General features: G+C 40.6%; 1 protein-coding gene across 1 annotated transcript; it reads left to right on the top strand.

Moving 5' to 3' along the window:
* The first annotated feature begins 2,488 nt into the window (after positions 1-2,488).
* mrasa (muscle RAS oncogene homolog a) lies at positions 2,489-20,301 on the top strand. Its single transcript, XM_076746772.1, has 6 exons — positions 2,489-2,671; positions 11,785-12,043; positions 13,060-13,213; positions 14,523-14,622; positions 15,411-15,490; positions 16,567-20,301. Exons 2-6 carry the CDS (start codon positions 11,851-11,853, stop codon positions 16,664-16,666), a joined length of 627 nt encoding a protein of 208 aa, XP_076602887.1. The 5' UTR covers positions 2,489-2,671; positions 11,785-11,850; the 3' UTR covers positions 16,667-20,301.

Raw genomic sequence — 20,301 nt, 5'->3', positions numbered from 1 at the left:
ACTCATGTGCTTGCGTTCTTTCTTTTTCTGTCTTTGTTTTGGTTTGTTAAAAGTGCTGATAATCAAAAGATGTGCCAATATAAATGTGTGCTTGCTGGGTCTCTTTATGTGTACATGCACATGCTGTAAAATATGGTACATTTCCCCAGAATTCCTGGACAAACAGACATACAGAGAGAGATTTCTTTGTTCTGCATCACTTAGTCTCTTTGACTTGTAAAACGCCTAACGCCTGGGTTATTTACAGAGGTAAAACTCATATCAAGCTCCCTCTTCCTCATTTCAATTGAATTATTTACATCCTTCTCTCCTTCTCTCTCTCACACACACACACATCTCTGATGGTTACTGGTAATGGACCGCTACATCATACACAGTCCTGCCAGTAATGTGGAGAGTGTGTGCATGTGTGTGTGTTACATCTCTCTGAGTCAATACTTGCATTGTGTGCACGCATTAACTACACTATGTTATATCTCTCTTTAAATAATATATCAGTTAAGACATATCTCATGAGATATCAGCATTCCTTGGTGTTGCAGCCTGTCTGCTGTGGCTTTGAGTTCATATTCAGAATAAACTCATCTGCTTGCAATCAACCTCATAATTACTGAGGTTTCTGGAAAGCGGTTCTTTTCAGTAGCTTCTAGTGTGATAAATTAATGAGTAGATCTCGCCATTGTTTAATGATTCCTCACACTTACATTAAAATAATTTTCTGATCTATTAGTGAATATGTTATTGAGTAAGGAATGTGATCCATCATCAGTTTTTAATGAGTAACACAAACAATGTATGCTTTTCCTCTTTACTCTGTTTGCACAGATCTGCTGGTGCACGTTCCGGTGCATGCATATTTACTGCTCACCAAAATTAAACTGTAGCCTAAAGCATCTGCCCTAATCTATTCTCAATATCACCAAACGCCTCTTACAATCTATTTACTCCTTTGCTCTCAATCATTTAATTATTACACACACACACACACACACACACACACACACACACACACACACACACACACACACACCCTCCTTTTCTCTTAATTGATCAGATTCTTATCTGTCTCTTTGACCTCTAGCTAAAATGAACTGAGGCTGCAGCGTCAGATCCTTTAATCTGGAGCACTGTCACTGAAAAGATGAGAGCACACACTTGTTAATGAATACGCTTTAAGCTGAATGATGTCTTTTATCATGCAAAAAACACACAAGGCATGTTTTCACATGAAATGCCAGAAAACCACATGTGCCATGTGTTTTTTTTCCACAACTGAAATGTCAGACAGTCTAATGCATTCAATAAAGGGAAAAAATTAAATGTCCCCATATCTCATAAATAAGGCTTTTGTACTCATAATTGTGACTTGGCCTCTCATGATTACAAGACTTGCATCTCAGGATTAAGAGAAAAAATCTAATAATTACAAGGAAACTAACTCTGACTTACTAAATAAATATGACATCGTGTAATTATGAGTGAAGTCATAATTATGACATACAGATTTGTAATTATGAGGTAAATACTTATGGGATGATTAAGTGAAAAGGTCTCTAATTTATTCCTTTTTGGTGAATGAATGCGTCCCTGTAAAGACCACATTTGTTTATTTCTCATATATGCCCCAAAACACATATGCTCATACTGTATGTGAATTCATATGAGCCACGTGTAAGAGAGGAACTGGAATATTTTGCTTTAGTAAAACCATAATGTGCAGGGGTTAGAAGTAAAAGTTCTGAATTGATTTTTAACATCAAAATATACTTACAGTACCTGAAATAAAAGTACTCATTTTCCAAAATGGCCCACATCAGAGTGATATATATATACAGCATATACACCACTGGATAATAGTTACTGATGCATTCATGTGTGAACATAACTAATGTTGCAGCTGGTAAATGTGAGGATAATTTCAACTACTTTATAGCTTAAACCATAATGATACATCACAATGAATTTACTCAATGCTATTTAAATTCTGTATAAATAATCAGAATCTACAAAACAATTAATGTTGTCAAATAAATGTAGTAGAGTAAAAAGTACAATAGTAGTTTCCAAAATGTGATGGAGTAGTATAATGGAAATACTCATATATATATATATATATATATATATATATATATATATATATATATATATATATATATATATATATATATATATATATATATATGATGTAATTAATCCATTTGACTCTCCTTAAATTAGGCACGGCTAATTTGACAGGACTATCCCTTTAAAGAAGTCCGCTATATCAACAGAGTATAAGAACAGTCCATTTCACTAAAAAGGGGGATTCTCTCACTGCTTCGTGAAATTTCAGAAATCCAACAGAAAAAAATGCACCCTTAAGTAAAACGAACACATTGTTTTAAAGTTGCTCTTAAACATGGGGATCATATCACACTGAAAATCAGCATTTAGTGGTTTAATGTCTTCGCCAAAAAACGGCGTTCACCCCTTTGGGGCTTTTCTATTTATAGCATCAGCTGTTGCAATACAAAGATTAGCTACTCAACGTATTGTTTCGCAGATGTGGGGAGCACACTCCCGTCTGTGGCGAAAGGGCGGCGGTGGTTTGAAGCCGAGAAAGAGAGAGATGAGGAGGAATATGTCGGTGTGAGGACGTTTCTTTGTGTTCACCACAGCGAAGCTCACAGCGGTAAGTCGCTTTCCTGTTGACAGAGAAGAGGTCGTGAATGCGGGCGTTTGTGTTCTCGGACAGTGAAGGCAACACCTACCGTTAAAATCAACTACTCTCCGGGTATCAACAACTTACTGTAGCCTAGCTAACTGTCACCGGGTGGTTTCGGCTAATGACAGCGCAGTAAACAGTCAGGGGAAGTTAGCTTGTTTTCATGGAGAATGTGAACGGTTGTATCACGTTTGCGGAAATTCCTTTTTGCTGCAAACTTCAAGAGAAAGATGAAGCAACCGAAATCCGTTATTCAGGGGCGGCTGCTGTCGGTTTTCCATACGGCCGCTCGCGCTCTCTTTCTCTCTACCACACACACACACACACACACACACACACAGACGGGCCTTGCCTCTGTGTGTCAAAAATCTTCCCGTTGGGACGAAACACAAACATAGTGCTTGCCTTTTATCCTCTGTCGGACACATACAGTATTTTACCACCACCATTTTTAGCAGCTGCATATAGAACGCACACGCACACACACACACACACACACACACACACACACACAGTGGTGTCCAGCTCTGAAACGCTGTGCAGATTTCACCGCTGGACACAGAGAACAGAGAGATTCTTCATGTATCAAATCATTGGATGAGATCATTCAGAAGCACCAGTCAGCCTGCACACACACACACACACACACACACACACACACACACACACACACGTACGTTAATCACTATTAATAGCGAAGTGAAATCACCAGATAATTTGGCTGTCTGCGGATAGATCCCCTTTATCCTTCCATCATAACTTCATGGAAATGTAAAACCCTGCTGCTGCTGCTGCTGCTGCTGCTGCTGATCACGTTGCTTGTGCTCGTAACGGTTAGCTGACTTTTACATGCTGTTTGACAATTTCCCTTAAGCTTGATCGTGACCTTTGACTCTGGGAAATTACCCCCTAGATGACTGTACATTCTGGCTTTCCCTACTGCATGTGTACGAGGCCTTTGTATTAAAAATAATGATTTGTGTGAGATGCCAGTTTCCACTTGCGTGTATCTGGTGTATTGCCCTGGTGACACTTCTGCAGTGGTGGAGGAAGTACTTGGATCCCTAAGTAAAAATAGTCAATTTCAAGTCCTGCATAAAATGATTAAAATAATTCGAAAAGCACCAAATCCTCAAATTTGCAAAGCTGGAACCATGAAATGTTTTTGCATGAAAAATGACTAATCAATTATCAAACAGTTAGCAATTAATTTTGAGGTACAAGTATCTCAAATTTGTACATTACTTCAGTAAATGTACATAGTTCAATTGTGCCACTGCATATTAAAAGTGTTGCCAAACACTGGTCTGTTAATGTTGACAGCAGCCTTAAGGTTACAGGCAGCCTTGACAAAATCAATCAGCCAAATGAATTAGGAGTGTGGGTCTCCTTCTTCGTCATCTGAGGTGCCCTTGAGCTCAGTACCAAAACAATAAGACTATCCAACTTCCATGTGTACATGTACATATACGTGCATAAAGATACACGTTTCTATACTCTTCCAAATCTGATTGGTCTGAATATTGCGTAGCATCTTACTCCAGCTCATAACTATAATCAATAATTTCAGACCACTGATAGTACGAAACAGTGTTAAGCAAACTCTCTGCACTATGTTTGATTTCCCTCACAGATGTTTCTTTTTCTTTAGTTTTTCAAACTGATTTCCTTGATAACAGTGGATTATCTTATATTTTCCAATATCAGTACAGGTCAACGTATGAGATGTAAACTCACATAGAAAAATCGAATTGATGTCTGAAGCCATTAACTGTGTTTCTTAGTTATGCATCATATAAGATCATATTCTTCATCTGAGTAAAATAAAAATGAATGTAGTTTTTAATCACAGCTTGCTCTCAATCATGACTTGACTGCTGTCAGTGGTGTCTGCTGTGGAAGTGGAATAACATAGACTGTTGGTCGGTTATGTGGTTGTTCAAAGATATGTGCTTCATAATCAGCCAGTGATTTTCAGTTCAAACTTTAAATGAAGTATAACATATTGCAATCTAGCCTGAACTATTGAGCATTTAGAAAGCAGTTGTTCATATACAATAACAAGTACTGACTCATTCATTCAGTGTCACTGCTGCCTGGTAGTTGAATGACTAATGACATCCTGTGTCCTGGTTCAAATTCCTAAATAGCCAGAAAAAAAAGTAAGATTATCAGAATGAATGAAAAGGTCATAGTAGGAAGTGAACCCCATGAAGTCACAGTACAGTAGTGACATTTTTGGGTGGTATGTGTGAATTGTGTGTGAATGGCAGCGTTATCCACAGAGAATTTCTGAACATTGCTAAGTATTATGAAAAAAGACATCAGTGTAATTTATGGCTAAATGACTTCTCAAATAATGACTGTGTCACATTAGTCACTGGTGATGACCCACAGTCATGTGATCAGCCCTCTGTTACGCTGTTTGCACTTTGTCCTTTCAGCCAGTTGTTGCACAGGGTGTTAAAAATCTGGGCATGAAGTCTGTCATCATTGTGGAAAATGTGATGAGGGCTGCTGGCTTTCTTTACCTCATTTTCTGGCATAAATTAACAGAAATTATTGCATTAAATCATAGATTTTCTATGTATGTGTACCTGTTTAAAACAGTCATTCAGTACACAACAAATGACTTGTCAGAATGAGTTTAAAGACATCTGAATACAACTGAATACACAGTATCATCAGCCTGCTGCTGCTCAAATGAGCACTGTGTCAGCGAGAAAACAACCCTATATAATAAGACAGTGGCTCGTGTGAAGGAGATGCTGAAGATGTACAGCTTTGATGCCATGTTGGCAAGCATAGTGCATGAATTCAGGACTGTATGTGCATCTGATTTTTGACTACATTAATAGTTGGAGAATTGATGCTGGTAAAGAGATGCTATAATAATGTAATAATCAACCCTATTTATATAACACCTTTCTAAAACAGGGTTTCCAAAGTGCTTTACAGGATGAAAGTTTTGATCATTAAAACAATAAGGTAATATTCCTTTTGTATTTGCCGCCACTCTCAGACAAAGATAGCCCTGATGGAAATTATTGCTGTGACCTCAGCTGTCTTAGTGACAGGAACCAGCAACATGTTCCTCAAGGCTGAACACCCAGTTCTGCCAAAGAGCTTTCAATATTTAGGAAAATATATATTCTGATAGAGTTATACTGTCCATTTCTTAAACAGTCAAAGGTAAACAAAAGATCAGATCAGCTCGCATTCCAATAAAAAAGGGTGGAGTCTGTCAGTTGACAGCAGCGTCAGAGTTTTAATGTATCTTGAACTCGGTGAACTATGTCTTAACGCCTTTGAATGATCGATGAGTGTTGATATCAACGCCACAGTACAGGCTGGGGTGTGCACCACTGTTCCTCCTTATTCCTGTTCTGTGAGACGTGTTGCTGCTTTGTTCCCATGCGAAGAGGGAAGTCCCTTTATCCTTTCCCAAGCCAGCAACTGGCTACTTCTCAAGAACCCAGAAAGGCTTTATGGAGTCATGGTGACGACAAAGTATGAAGTCAAAAACACACCAGGAGGCACTGCGGATGGCCTGGTTTATTCTCTTATTTTGTCTTCTTTCTAGCTGTCACATTGGATGAGGAGATACTTGTTATATTTCCTGGTTAGTCACAGAGGTAGAGATTGTCTCTTCAGGTGAGGTATAAGGTGAGTGAAACAAGCGTTATAGAATGATTTACATGCTCTGCGGTCCTGTTGATATGCCACACTGCTGTGCTGCAAGGCGTCCAATAACTTCATACACTGTGTCTGCTGTGCTGGAATGGCTGTGTTTTGGACTCAGGTGATGTATGATTTAAAGCAGTTTTGTAGATTTAAAAAGAAGGCTTCTCTGATTAATGGACGTTTGGTTTGAAACAGGAAGAAATTCAAAGTGGTTCTATCCTGCACTATCAGACCAGCTCTAAAAGCCGGCCTCTCATGGAAAGGCTGAACGAAAAGGACAAAAGTTAAGTTCTGCTTTAGAGTCATCATCTGTTAAAGAGTGTGGGTGAATAGCTTGACCATTTTGACAGACGTGGACAGATTTTTCTGGTCTCAGCAGGTTAAATCTCGGTTTGTTGCCTCCTACTCTGTCGTGTCTTAGTCCAACTCAGTCTCCTAGAAATGACACTGATATATAACTTCATTGTGTTCCATTTTATTTTGTGGTGCAAAACGCAGTCAGCTGGATTATGGATGTAAAGTTGAGGCGTTTTCACGCTGGGGTGCAGAGGTCTCACCCTGAGTCTATGATTAGTTTTAGGCAGCAAAAGCACTTTGTTCAGAATTTGGAAGTATTTTGGTCTTGGTGAAATCTTAATAAACACATCGTGCCTCGGCCTTCAAGTCACTGTGATCTTATTCTACAAAACTTGCATTACATAATGTTATTACAACTTATTTCATGATCAGTTATAATATAGGTCATCAGTACTGTATAATGGGTTGATAGCTATATATGACTGTGTTGGACGAGCTCCATTTCTCCCGTCCATAACAATAACATGAGACAGGCCTTTCCAAATCCATCCGCTCTGCAGAGGGTTTTCTAAAAGCTCCGTTTTCATGGGTGGAAAATGCCAGCTTAGTGTGGATGAAAGACCAAAACTGAGGAAAGGGTTCAGATTCTTTGGCATTTGTGTGCACGCAGCCTAAGTGTTGGGCACAGTACTGTACTAAGTATGTCCTTTGCAGGCTGGGTAGGCCCTCTGAAACTCGCCAGCCACATTGGTCAGATGACTAACTTTGGTGGGACACATAGTAAAATTTCCTCTGCAAGGCTTCCACTCCCAAAGGAATTTGGTTGAAACTGATGTCTGTGGATTATTTTAGTCTCACAGAACGGTGGCTGTTGTTTCAGTGGATTGTGCACTCCACCGAGTAAACTCACTGAGGGAAATGCTGACACACCGAGCGGGGTTGTGACCTGACCTAGCTTCAGCTAACCCGGCATGACTGGGTTGAACACCACAACTGGTGGCAGGTTCTGTGATTTCAGGGTGCTTCTCAAGCTGTTGTGTTTTTGTTTTTCTGCACAGCACTGAAAATCTAAGGCGGTGTCATGTGAAGTGGTGTCGTGGCAGAGATGCTCGCTTTGTGACTTCATGACAGCCAGCCAACTGACTGACTTTTTAACATCAGGAATTTGGCTTGAAAATTCTTTGCCCAACTTGGCTGGCTGGCTGATCGGCTGGTTGGTCTTTGGAAAGGAAGGAAACATCTTCCTTCCCTCCATTGTGCTGGGCAGGAAAGGATGGACCGTAGCCAGCTGACAGCTGTTTCCTGGTGGATGAAGGAGGAATGGCTGCGTGGGTGGTGTAGGGTGTTGAGCTAGTAGTGAGTGAATGTGTTTTTTGTCTGCTTTTGACTGTTGATACAGTTTAATGAGAGCTAGAAATCTGAAGATTTTATGGTAGGACAGTAGATTTGTTTCATGTCAAATTTGTTTAATTTCAGATTTGTATTAACACTGGATGGCTTGATGAAAATGGGTTGTATCAGTGGAATACACATTTTAACCTTTCACTACAAATCACATATACTTAACATTACTCGCAGAGTATTTTTCAAGAGGACCAACATTTAAAGATTTCTCACCTTCCAGGTAGCCCTTGTTTTAAATTAGAATCAGCGTTGTAAAGAAATACATTTGCAGAAACTTTCTTGAGATATATAATTCATTGCAGTGAACATTTTGCTCATGTCTTTGCATGTGGATATTTAATGGTGCTGTGGACTTCTACAAACAAAGTTTCGTTGACATTCAGTGTTTCTGATCGGTTGTAATGATTCATTCACTCTTGGTAAGATGATTCTAAACATTAATTTTATGTCTAAAAACACAACTTCCAAAATCACGTAAAAGGAGAAATAGCAATGACAAAATCTGCCCAAAATGGGGAGCACGTGGTGAAATTGTGGTGTCTATGGTGTTGAGTCAACACCATATTATAACATTTCTATCAACTTTGTCCTTGCGTACCCTCACTTCCTCTGCCTCACTCTTCTGTTTCCGATTTCTTACTTCCCTCCCATGTCTCTCTCCCTCTCTGTGGCAAGCTGTGAGCTTTTTGGCATGATAGCATGAGATATCGTGAACCATATTAAAGCTCCTATTTTACTGCCCTTCGTGATTTTAACCATACAGTATTACTGTATTAATGTAAGACTGTGAAAATGGGTAGAAACCGAAAAAACCCCACACATTTGAGTACTGTACAAGCTGTTCCCCTGAGGTGTAAAAAAAAAAACATCGTCTGACTCATTTGCAAATGTTTAAATAGATTTTTTTTATATTGAACCTCTAATGTACTTCGCTTGTGTGGAAAAAATACTCCTCTGTTAAACCTCTCATATTCTAGCAAGATGGATGTTTATTTTTGTGTTCAAAAAGCCATAATTATAAACTACGGTTATCCAACTGTGTTGAAGCCATCATATTTCTCTGCTGGCGCTGTGGTTGTCGTTGGCTACTGAGAGTAGACGTCATTAGCCTGGTTTTCTACTACTGGGCCAAACCAGGCTCACCAAGGCTCGCTTTAGCCGCTTTTACGTACAGTTGTTATATCCACGCTGTGAGTGAGCCAATAGCGTGAGAGCAGCGCCAGTGGTTTTCTGTGCAACACAACAATCAGGCCTTTTGCCTGCAACCCTTCATCCAACCAGTTTTATTGTGGCTGCTGCTTCTTTTACTATTCTTCCTTATATTTAAATCACATCGGTTTACAAAAAAAGTGAGAATGCTGGTAGATCTCGGTCGACCAACTCTCATCACAATTGCAGTAAGGCGCTAATCATGGTGGCAAATGCGGCTGCATGTAGCTGCTTCACGATAAAAGCCTTTTGTGGTTTCCCGGTGGGAAGCTCTTAATATGAAGCAGGAGCCACAGGAAATGTGTGCTTTGCATTAGCTGTATCTTAAAGGTGCTCTGTGGAGTTTTCCTGTAAACAAACAAAAGTGATGTTTACATTCGGTGTTACTCACCAAAGTACATGTATCCTTGAGCTCTAACAAGATGTGTTGAACACTTTTCCTTCCTCATAAAGCTTTTGCAAAGCTGATTTTTGTTTACTTCCATGTTTGCCTGCAGTCTTCTTCCTTCCTACCGTCGTTGGCACATTGCAGCAGATCTTGGTGTGTTACCGCCACCTGTAGATCAGCTGATTAGTGTGAAATGTGAATTGCATCACACATGTGAACCCACAAATGCATGTGTGTTCTCCTGCGTCTGCATGAGATCAACAAAATGGGGACTCACTTATAGAAAAATAGCACCATAGCACTACTAGAGGTTCAAAACTCCACAGGGAGCCTTTAAAACAGAAAGTACATACAGCTCCAGTATAACTGCAGGAGGGCGGATCAGAAAACAGTGAGGCTCATATCATTTAGAACAAAACAACATGAACATAGCAGTGACACAGAACTCCGGCCACATAAACTCTATTTTCATGTCAGTGCAGTTTTTTTTCTGGGAGCACACTGAGTTTATGTCCTCGACTGTGGCGGTTTAGCATCTTGGTGACGCGCTGTGCGGCCCAGTGGGAATAGAGGCCAGATAGAGGGTGTGGCGATGATAATCCCGTAGCAAATGGCAAACTTGATGCCAAGCCTGAGTGTGACTCCTTTATTCATGTTTGTTTGTTCTTCAGCCAGCCGACCTGCTGGATACTGACACACTGAAAGCCGTTCACACAGTCTCAATTAAAACTTATCTCAAAAGAGTGTTGTGTCAAAATTCTGATGTATTTGTGGCTCAAAGAATCGAGGCCATTTGTCATTTTACAACACAGTCTTGCAAGTTGTTTCCCCTTCGTACTAACAGGATCATGTTCATGCTGCTAAATGACAGCCATGATTCTATGCCTCTAATGCACCTATAATGTAGGATAATATATCCTCTATGATCTATGATTGGGTGCTCCTGGTGAGCCTGATCACCAAAATACCAAAAATGCATTTCTCATATTTCATTGCGCAGTCTTTATTGTACAATGACAAATAAATAAAACATTGAACACTGAACACAAACTGTGACATCACTGTGCTGCCCTGCAGTGTAGAAAATAGAGGGCTGTTAGTTACACTGAAGCTGCTAAAGTGCTAAAAGCTGAACAAAGCAAGCCTTCTAAGAACGATGCTTTCTCTCCAGCCACCTGCATGCCTGCACACTAATCAGTTTAGAGCCTAAGCACTACCTACCTAAGTAGGACCATAATATTGTAGCTCAGTGTGGTTACCCCTGCTTTGAGGCCGCAGTAGAAGTACATACGATCACAGCTCAGCACACTGCGGTTGGGCTAAGGAAAGCATCAGCCCCATTTTAACCAGAAAAAGAAAATAGCGACTCTGTCTCATGCCTCAGATTATAACAGTTGGGGTTTTTGTCAAGTATAATTGTTGAAATGTTTTATACTTCTTCTTATTACCCCTCACATCGTGCACGCTGACATCCACCACACACATGAACATTTGTCATTTAATGAGAACGTCAGGTCCCTCTTTGGCACTCTGGGTGGGTTTATGTTACTGCTTGCCGTGTCTCAGAAGTCTTCAGGGCTCCGGGGTTTAATTTCTGCTCATCTTGCATAAATACTCGAGTCGATACACTCGACCCCGTAAAATGCAGTTCCTGTAATCGCTGCTAGATTGGATCAAATGGACTGGAAAAACATCAGCTTCTCCTATAAAAAAGAAGTCAATTGTTCCACTTTAATGTGTTTTATACTTGGACTTTTTCACTCTTCTGCCATATTTTAAAGCCATGTGCAGCTTCTGTCCCGCTTGTTGTCTTTCTCTGGTGAGAAGAATCTAAATGACTGTTCCCCAGCTATGGATGCTTGTATTGTAGGTGGGCTTAAAGGATGCTGAAGTCTCTCTTTTGGCCTGTCTTTGTCTATTTTTTGCACTATTTTTTCCTAGCTGTGGTCTGCGGTCTCTATGGTGATGAAAAAGCAGCTGCAACAAAAACCTTAACACCTCTCTCCCTTGTTCTCTCTCCCCATCTGTCTGCTGTTCCCTCCCCTCTCTGTTGTCAATCCCTTTCTCTTTCTTTCTGTCTCTCGGTCCTCCATTTCAGCCAGGTGTGTCTCACCAGCCACCTACTAGCCTACTTCCCACCTTTACCGCCACTGTCGAGGTAGCCATGGCGACCAGCGCCGTGCCAAGCGACAACCTGCCAACGTACAAGCTGGTGGTGGTGGGGGATGGTGGTGTTGGCAAGAGCGCCCTCACCATCCAATTTTTCCAGAAGATCTTTGTGCCAGACTATGATCCAACGATAGAGGACTCGTATCTCAAACACACAGAGATCGATGGACAGTGGGCAATACTGGATGGTGAGTAGACACGTGTGTGTGTGTGTGTGTGTGTGTGTGTGTGTGTGTGTGTGTGAGAAGATAACCTCTCCACACTAATCTTCTGCTTTGCTTATTTTTCCGTTTTCCTCTTTCAATTGAACACGACCACCGTCGACCAACGAGCGAACATTTGCATTCGTTCTTTAAAATCTGTTTTAGCTTTTAACGACATTCCTGCGGTTGCTGTTTCCTACACTGAGCTGGCCATGGAATAGCAACTCCCTGAACGAATTAATGACATTTAGAAAAAAGCACTGCAATAGTTGTTGCATGTGGGAGAAATTATGCATCATCCCATGATTTTACCCTTCCCTCAATAAAGTATTAAATTTGTGTTGGAAACGTATAAAGCTCTGGAAAGAATTAGAAATCTACTTAAAAAAATCAGTTTCACGGTTTATGCAAATGCAGGGTTGTGTAAACCTTTGGCATTATGTTATGATGCACTGACGACTGATGACCTCTGCCAAGGCCTGAAAACTGTTGAGGGGGGCATTCAAGGAAAGACCATTGTTTGTGTCTTTCTCTAAATTAAAATAGGTCACAGTAACCAAATCGTACAATCTCATTGTACAGTGATTTCTGCAAACTGGGTCAGTTTACCTTCATTAGTAAATAAATGGAACAATGCTTTTGGTTAGATGGGGTTCAACAATTTACATTTGGAATAACTCGGACTCTTTATTGCAGCTTTTATAGGTCTTGGCATGCTTGATGAGCACCTTGTTAACTGTTAAGATGAATCAGGTGGTGCAATAAAAAATAAAATAAGAATGACTTGAAATGCCGAAATGAGCCATTTGCCACTGCTACTGAAAAGCACATTTAAATACATGGTACATGTAATAATGTGATGGGGAAAGTACTTGCTCAGATATACAGCACAGTATGCTTGAAGCCCATGTGTAACATGTTTATGTGTTTTGAATGAGAAAATCAGTAAGCAAGAGACCCGTTCATGTAAGTGGTACATCGGTGTCCCTCCATCTTCACAGTGCTGGACACAGCCGGCCAGGAGGAGTTCAGTGCGATGAGGGAGCAGTACATGAGGACAGGAGACGGCTTCCTCATTGTCTTCTCTGTGACGGACAAGGCCAGCTTTGAACATGTTGACCGATTCCATCAACTCATACTACGGGTCAAAGACAGGTAGGTCACAACTGCTCAGCGGAGAGGTACATAACAGAAACACAACAAAGGAAACCGAGGAGTGATATAGATGTTAGATTTTGATCCTTTTAATTATATCAGTTAGTTATGAAAACATTTTACTCAACAAGGTAATTGCTGTGATTTAGGTCTACTGCAGCATCACTGGAGTGAGGCCTCAGACTGGTTGTAGTTACATAAACCCAGTTTGTTCCTGTCATCTTCACCACATTATTTGGAAGTGAAAACAAAAGAGAATGCGCTCAAAATGTCCAATACAACCAACCGTAGCATTGAAAATCTGTGCGTGCACAACTATGTTAAAAATAGTAAGTCAGAGTCAAACCTGGAAGCCAAAGTTAGCAAAAGAGGAAGTAGCCCTCTCAGATGTAGTGTAACGATGTTTGCAATACGGTAAGCTCGGGGATCTGTGTTATGATCATCTGATGTATGTCTGTATGTATATGTATGTGTATGTATGTGCATATGTATATGTATGTATGTATGTATGTATCATCTGTTTGCCCTTCTGAATCACATTCTTGCGATTGTGCTGCACCAATTAAGACTATTAGAAATTTTGGCCTAAACTAGTCTAAAAAAAACTTAAATAAGACCCAGTCAGAAATGAGAATTTTAAGGTTTAGTGAGTTCCATCATCTAATGTGGTCTGATTTGACAATGCACATGACCCATTTAAGGACTAATGCATCACACACACAGTATTTTGAGGAGTATTTATCCTCATTAAACTTTGCCGCCTCAGCCAGACATGGTTCAGTCAGTGCTCACAGGTAGCACTGTCATATGCTTCAGGATTAGAACGGTTAAGGTTCAGGATCTTGTTTTTTGCTTCGCTTTCCTCAAGCTGCAGCCCAGTTTGGCAGAACATCAGATTTGTTTCCACATTTCGAATCAGTTGTGTTGTGAGTGTCGGTAGTGAGAGAACAGACTGCATCTGTTCTCTGACTGTGACTGACAGTAGCCAATAAAACCGAGCTTGAGATGGAGCAAAAATAGAAACTGGAACTGAGCAAGTCTGTCCATATTTAGTGGCGCTCTACTGTAGCCCATTTTTCTACAACATTCGTGTTGCAGAAATCTGACACCTCCGGGCAATTTGTGTAGCATGTGATGCTCTTTCTAATCTAAACGGAAACCTGTCAGGTCTTTAAAATAGTCTCCAGACCTCGAGACGCTTCGAACCACTTTGAAACCACTGCAGTTCGTTTGGAAATGCATTGTTCAATTATACAGGAATACCTGACTGAGTGTGTGTGTGTGTGTGTTGTGTGTGTTTTCCTCTTAGGGAGGCCTTCCCCATGGTGTTGGTGGCAAACAAAGTGGATTTGGTCCATCTGAGAAAGGTCACCACTGACCAGGGCCAAGAGATGGCTGCAAAACATAATGTGAGTAGTGAAATTTTTACCTGATGATGCCTGATTTCATGTCTTTTACTGAGTTTTGTAACAAAGTTTTTACACATGCACGTGTGCACTACAGAGACAGTGAAGGCATTGAGAGGAAAGATCATTGCTCTCAGCTGTGTGTCCTTGTATGAAGGCCTATATCTATATCTATACCCTGTAGTTAACTAAAAGCTCACACTCTGTCTATGTGTGAACATGATTTGCATCCACATTAGCGTTTCCAGGTCATTTTTGTAGAGACCTCTGTCCACACTGAAACTCTGAAATCTCCTTTTCTTCAAACAACAAAACTGCAAACATCTGGCGGGACAGACAGCCCAGCTGACCACATCATTACTTCATGGTCACAGTGTCAGTACGGGGTAATGACGACAGTTGTGCCGTACGATTGGCTGTGTCTGGACAGAGAAGAGAAAAGGATGAGTTTACAGATTTAACTGGTTTAATGTACTCTCAGCACACAACACACACACTCAACACACCATGGAGCATTGAAACAGGAAGCAGGCAGACATGACTGTCAAATGAAGAGAGAACCTTCAGGCTGAGAGAGAGCTCTCTGAGTTGCTGAGTTTACTTTCTATCTGTGTTGTTTGATGACTTTGGCCCAGTGGGATTCAGGGGAAGTCACAGACTCTGCCACACACACATACAGTATCCTCTCATTCTACCTTTGGGCTTCTCTTTTTTTCTATCGTCTGTATGTTTATGATTACCCCTAATATCACTTTTGCTGAGATTTGGAATATTTCTGCTTGTTTCTTCAGATAACTTATATTGAAACCAGTGCCAAGGATCCTCCAATGAATGTGGACAAAGCCTTTCATGAGCTGGTTCGTGTTATAAGGTAACTCAAAACTTGCATTTATTCTCTGATTTTCATGAGACTGTGAGATCTTTGTGTATTGCCCCCCCCCCCCCCCCCTTTTTCCAGTAATTTCACTTCTTTAGAGGTTAGTAGCACTTAGAAAGTGCTACACTGGCATGTGAGGGCAGTGAAAGTGTTTTTAGGAAGAGTGGAAAAGCAAAGAGAAAATCGCAGAGCTATTTCCTGTCTTGACACACATTTGGTTTGCGTCCATGTTTTTCATGTGGTCATGTCTTGTTGCGAGTACTCAGGTACCTGAATACACAGCTGTAGTCACCTCTGTTTTTGTGAAAAGGAAATAATCCAGATTACAGGGAGGAAACGCTTCTCTTCATTCAGAACTGAGCAGAGTTGATCCATGAATCAACATTGCCCCCTTGTGGCCAGACTGTAGAAAGCAAGTCATACAGGAGGTGGATGAAGAAATAATGACTGTGCTTTTTTTCTGACTGATGCATCAGCAGTTCAGGCAGAAACTGTCAGTCCTCTTTGTTCTTGTGTGTGTTGCCACATACTATTGATTGGCTCTAAGATTAGCATGGCTCACTTGTGTAGCTGCCATTGTAACTGTGATTTACAACAGTAGCTGGATTTACTGGTGCATTATTCACAGACGCCACAAAAACATGGCGTGTGAAAAGAGAAAAAGTAGTTAAACAATGTAGAAATGCATTAAAATGAAGGCACAATGGACACAAAATGATTGTTTTTTGTGGAGATTAAGCAAATTACATTAATTATGTCACTGATTTTTAGAGGTGCTGGTAGGTGTATTTTGACACCTCTAAACTAAGCTAACTGCTGCTGACAGTAGCTTCATATTTACTGTACACACACAAGAGTGGTATTAATCTTGTTATGTAACTCTAAGCAAGTAAGTGTATTTCTGAGAATGAATTATTCCTTTAACACTGTCTTTTAAAATGAACCATGAATGAATGAATACATGGCAGATAAAACACTATGAGACACAGTGATAACTGTGGCAGGATTACTCTAATGTAAGGTGTAGAAGTAACGCTTTCTCCTCTGCTTCTCTCTCCCCACACCAACAGACAACAGGTCCCAGAGCGAAACCAGAAGAAGAAAAAGAAGATGAAATGGAGAGCAGAACGTTCCGCAGGCTCCCACAGGTTCCACTGTGCCATATTGTGACCTCCCTCACCCTGTTAATCATTCGTAACGTACACACACCCACATGCACGCCCACATACCTTTGGATGTCCCCAAAGGAACGCCCAGCAGTGGTTACCCACTGGAGCACAAAAGTGAGGGGGGTGGGGGGACGGAAGGAAGGAGGGGTGACGCTGAAATGTTGGACTGATGTCCCCTCAACCCTTCACAACGCCTTGGAATGAGTGCTATGCCACCTCTCCCCGATTTATGGTCCCTGTCAAAGGTCTTTAGATTCCTCCCATCTGTATTCAACAAGCAACTACAGTGTCGCTGAACTGTTTCTCAATCAAGTGTAATTTTTGAATTTAATGTCAAATGTGGCACAAGATGACAGACTCTGCGTGGACACGCAAAGAGGTCAGAATCTGCCGGATGTTGGAGCTTTTGTCTTCTTGAGAAAGGGAAGGAAAAGGGAGGAACCGGGTCAAAATTGCGCCTTGTGTTCTCCAACTCCAACGACTGGTCACCGGCTTTCTGTCCTCACACTCCGACTTTTTCTGGAAGAAAAGCACCTGTGTGATCTTTAGATATGCTGTCTATGTTCTCTCTTTGTAGGGTGGACGTCATAAGGGCGCGACGGATGAGCATGGGAGCAGTGACAGTGATTTTGGTAGTGAAAATAGATGTTGCGTGGTGTTGCCGATAGGTGAACTGTGAGTTATGGGGCTGTAGCGTGTACCTCGTGGTCATGTGATGCTCGGGTTTTGAAGTGTCAGTTCAGAGGGAATGCAAGGACGTGTCTTAGCAAGGGAAAGAAATGTGACGTGATGCTGAGAAACTGTGTCACATCGGTCGGCAGGTGAACATTATGGTCAGATCAGCTCAGTGAAAGTGTTTAAATATTGTAATTGTAAAGGAAAGTAAGATTGGTCGGTGTACGTGGTTACACTTTAAACATAACAGGGTTGATACCAACACTGACAGCCATTTTTACAGACACTCCTATGAATGGATTATTTTCCCATCATAAAAATACAGTATATGAGAGCCACTTTACATCAAGTATAAAATAATTAGGGTTAATTTAGGTTGCCTCTTCAGCCAATGGCATGATGAGTGCAGCCTTCATCAGTACTGTATGAACAATAGCCCTAATATTTTTTTTTTTGTCTTTGTAGTCTTAACAGATTCAAATTACTTTCCATGTTTTTTGTATCTAAAAATATAGAAATTTACAATTATATTTGTGTTATAAAAAAAAAATTAATTCTAGGTGGCAATGTAAACAAATTCAATGCTGTTTTACAAAAGATCCGTAGGAAATTCTTGATGAAATAGAATAGATAAGGGATAGCGAGAGCTTCGTGTTTCGGACGTGAAACAGGCTGGAGAAGCTGATTTGCACTGGCCACTAACCAAAATAATGTGATGTCACTTTATTTCAATCTTGGGGCTTTTCAGACTTGCACCGCAGAATTCAGGACAACGCTAGAAGACGAATCACGCTCAGTGAAGGACAGCACTCCTTTAGTTTGGGGATACAAACTGTAGCCCTGGGAATACGTCAGAGAGCCTGTGTGAAGCAGGCAGCGTGATGCTCTGAGGGCTCGAAGCCATGCTAACCCAGCTACAGGCTGAGTTTAGCTGTAGGAAAACCACACACTCGAAGCAACAAGACATTCAGTGTATTCGTGTTTGTAGCTGTGAGGTGGATAGGAATGTACAATTTAATAACCTATGAAATGGCTTGTACTGTTAACGCACTAAAGTTTCAGTGGACAACTTTTTCTTTGTCTGGATGAATACCGTCTGTTGAAGGAATACATTTTTGCACTTTTAATACGATTTCTGACTTTCCTATTGGCATGCTGTTTTCTGTTCAAATCTGTAAGTGAAGCGAAAGGCACGGTCAAAAACAATTTGAATGTAAAATCGAATAACTAAACAAGCAAATAGGTGATTAGTGTTGTAGCCCTGTGTGCCTGTGTATGCCTTGCGCCTTGGCGATGATTGTAACAGCGATTGAATCAGATGGAATTTAATCATTGGAAAGGTGTTGAAAGAAACGGTCTATATTCAGTTTGGAAGTAAGAAGGCTGAGTATGAAACAACTCAGTTATTGAATGGCATACGAATTCACCTCAGCGTGGAAGTGGAAAATCAACCAATCAAGGAATACAGTATTAATCTACATCTACTGCGAAAGGGACTTCACAGAGAGTTTCCAGAGAAGGACGCAAAACATTGAAGTACTGATCATCGAGCAATGAAGCAACAGACTCTGGATCACAGGGGAGGAAAAAAAAAAGACAAAAAATACTGAATGTGTTTGATGAAAATGTTGCATCATGTATGTTTGATACCATTTTGTATTATTGATATGAATTATTGATATGATTCTTGCAAAGTGTTTTTTAAACAACTGAATAATTTATTAATGTCTATGTTACCTCAGCGTGTCCCAGACCTGGACAAAAAGCTAAACTCCCCCTTTTCTTTCCTTTGGGACTCTCAGTGGGTCGACGGCCTTTTGCCTCTGAGCCCCCATATGAAGAGACTTGTAATGTGTTGTGGACCAAGATGAAGACACAGAATCTGGTCCCGAACTAACAAAGCGTGAGGACCTTTGCTTTTCTGGAGCTCACGTGGATGGCCTCACAAGTGAAAATGTAATCACACAAGGGTCAAAATAAGGAAAGTTTGTTGTCCAACTTTAAATATGTTTGTTTGTTCAATGTGAAATTTCTTAAAGGAATCGCTGCACATTTTGGGAAATACACTTATTCGCAGTCTTGTTGAAAGCTAGATGAGAACGTTGATACTGTAGCTGCAGCCAGTGGTCGGTTATCTTAGCTCAGCGTAAAGACTGGAAACAGAGGCCTGAAAATAACAAAGTCAGCACCTCTAAAGTTCACTAATTGAGCATGTTTAGTTTGTTTAATCTGTACAAGGTCTGGTTTTACGTGGGTTTGTGTGCTAAGCTAAGCTAACCGGCACGCTGGCTAGCTTCGTATTTAGCGAAGAATGTCATCAGTCTCATCTAACTCTCAAGAAAGTGAATAAGTGCTTTTCCAAAACCGTCACACAGTTCCTTTAGGCAGACTGAGCTCTTGTACCAGCCAGGTGTCTTCTAGTTGTCTGTTTAACTTTTTGGTTTGAGGTCCAAGATACAGTTTGAAATCAGAAAGTTACCTTTCTTGAATTAATCGTTATGGCTGGTACAAAGAAACCTGCTGATTTATTGCGCCATCTTCACATTTCAGGCAGACCAAATACAAATGCTGAAAGTGAACTTAATGTATCGGTTATTTTACCCTGGATTATATGTGAGCGAAATTGAGCACTTTTGTTGTCATTAATTGGGGAGGTAGCATTTTTTTTTTTCAAATAGACACCAAGTATTGTTGAAGTTATGCAGTCGATTTGAGTTGTGTATGTCCTGAAATTTTGTCGGTATGTAAAGGGCCGTGTAAACTTTAAGTTTGGATTACAAAAAACAAAATTTGGAGATGTCACAGCAGTTGTGTAACGTGTGTTTTTGGACAGGTCTGTTGTATTCTTACTGGCTGTGTCAGACTGAGGAGCTAGACGAGGCACAAACAAACTGTGGCCTTTTTATCTAGCCTCAGGGGTTGATTATATTTCAATAAAGAAATACAAGTATTGTGACTTTA

This window comes from Chaetodon auriga, chromosome 13 (assembly GCF_051107435.1).
Source record: "Chaetodon auriga isolate fChaAug3 chromosome 13, fChaAug3.hap1, whole genome shotgun sequence".
Taxonomy (NCBI): domain Eukaryota; kingdom Metazoa; phylum Chordata; class Actinopteri; order Chaetodontiformes; family Chaetodontidae; genus Chaetodon; species Chaetodon auriga.
This window is presented reverse-complemented; position numbering and strand designations above follow the sequence as displayed.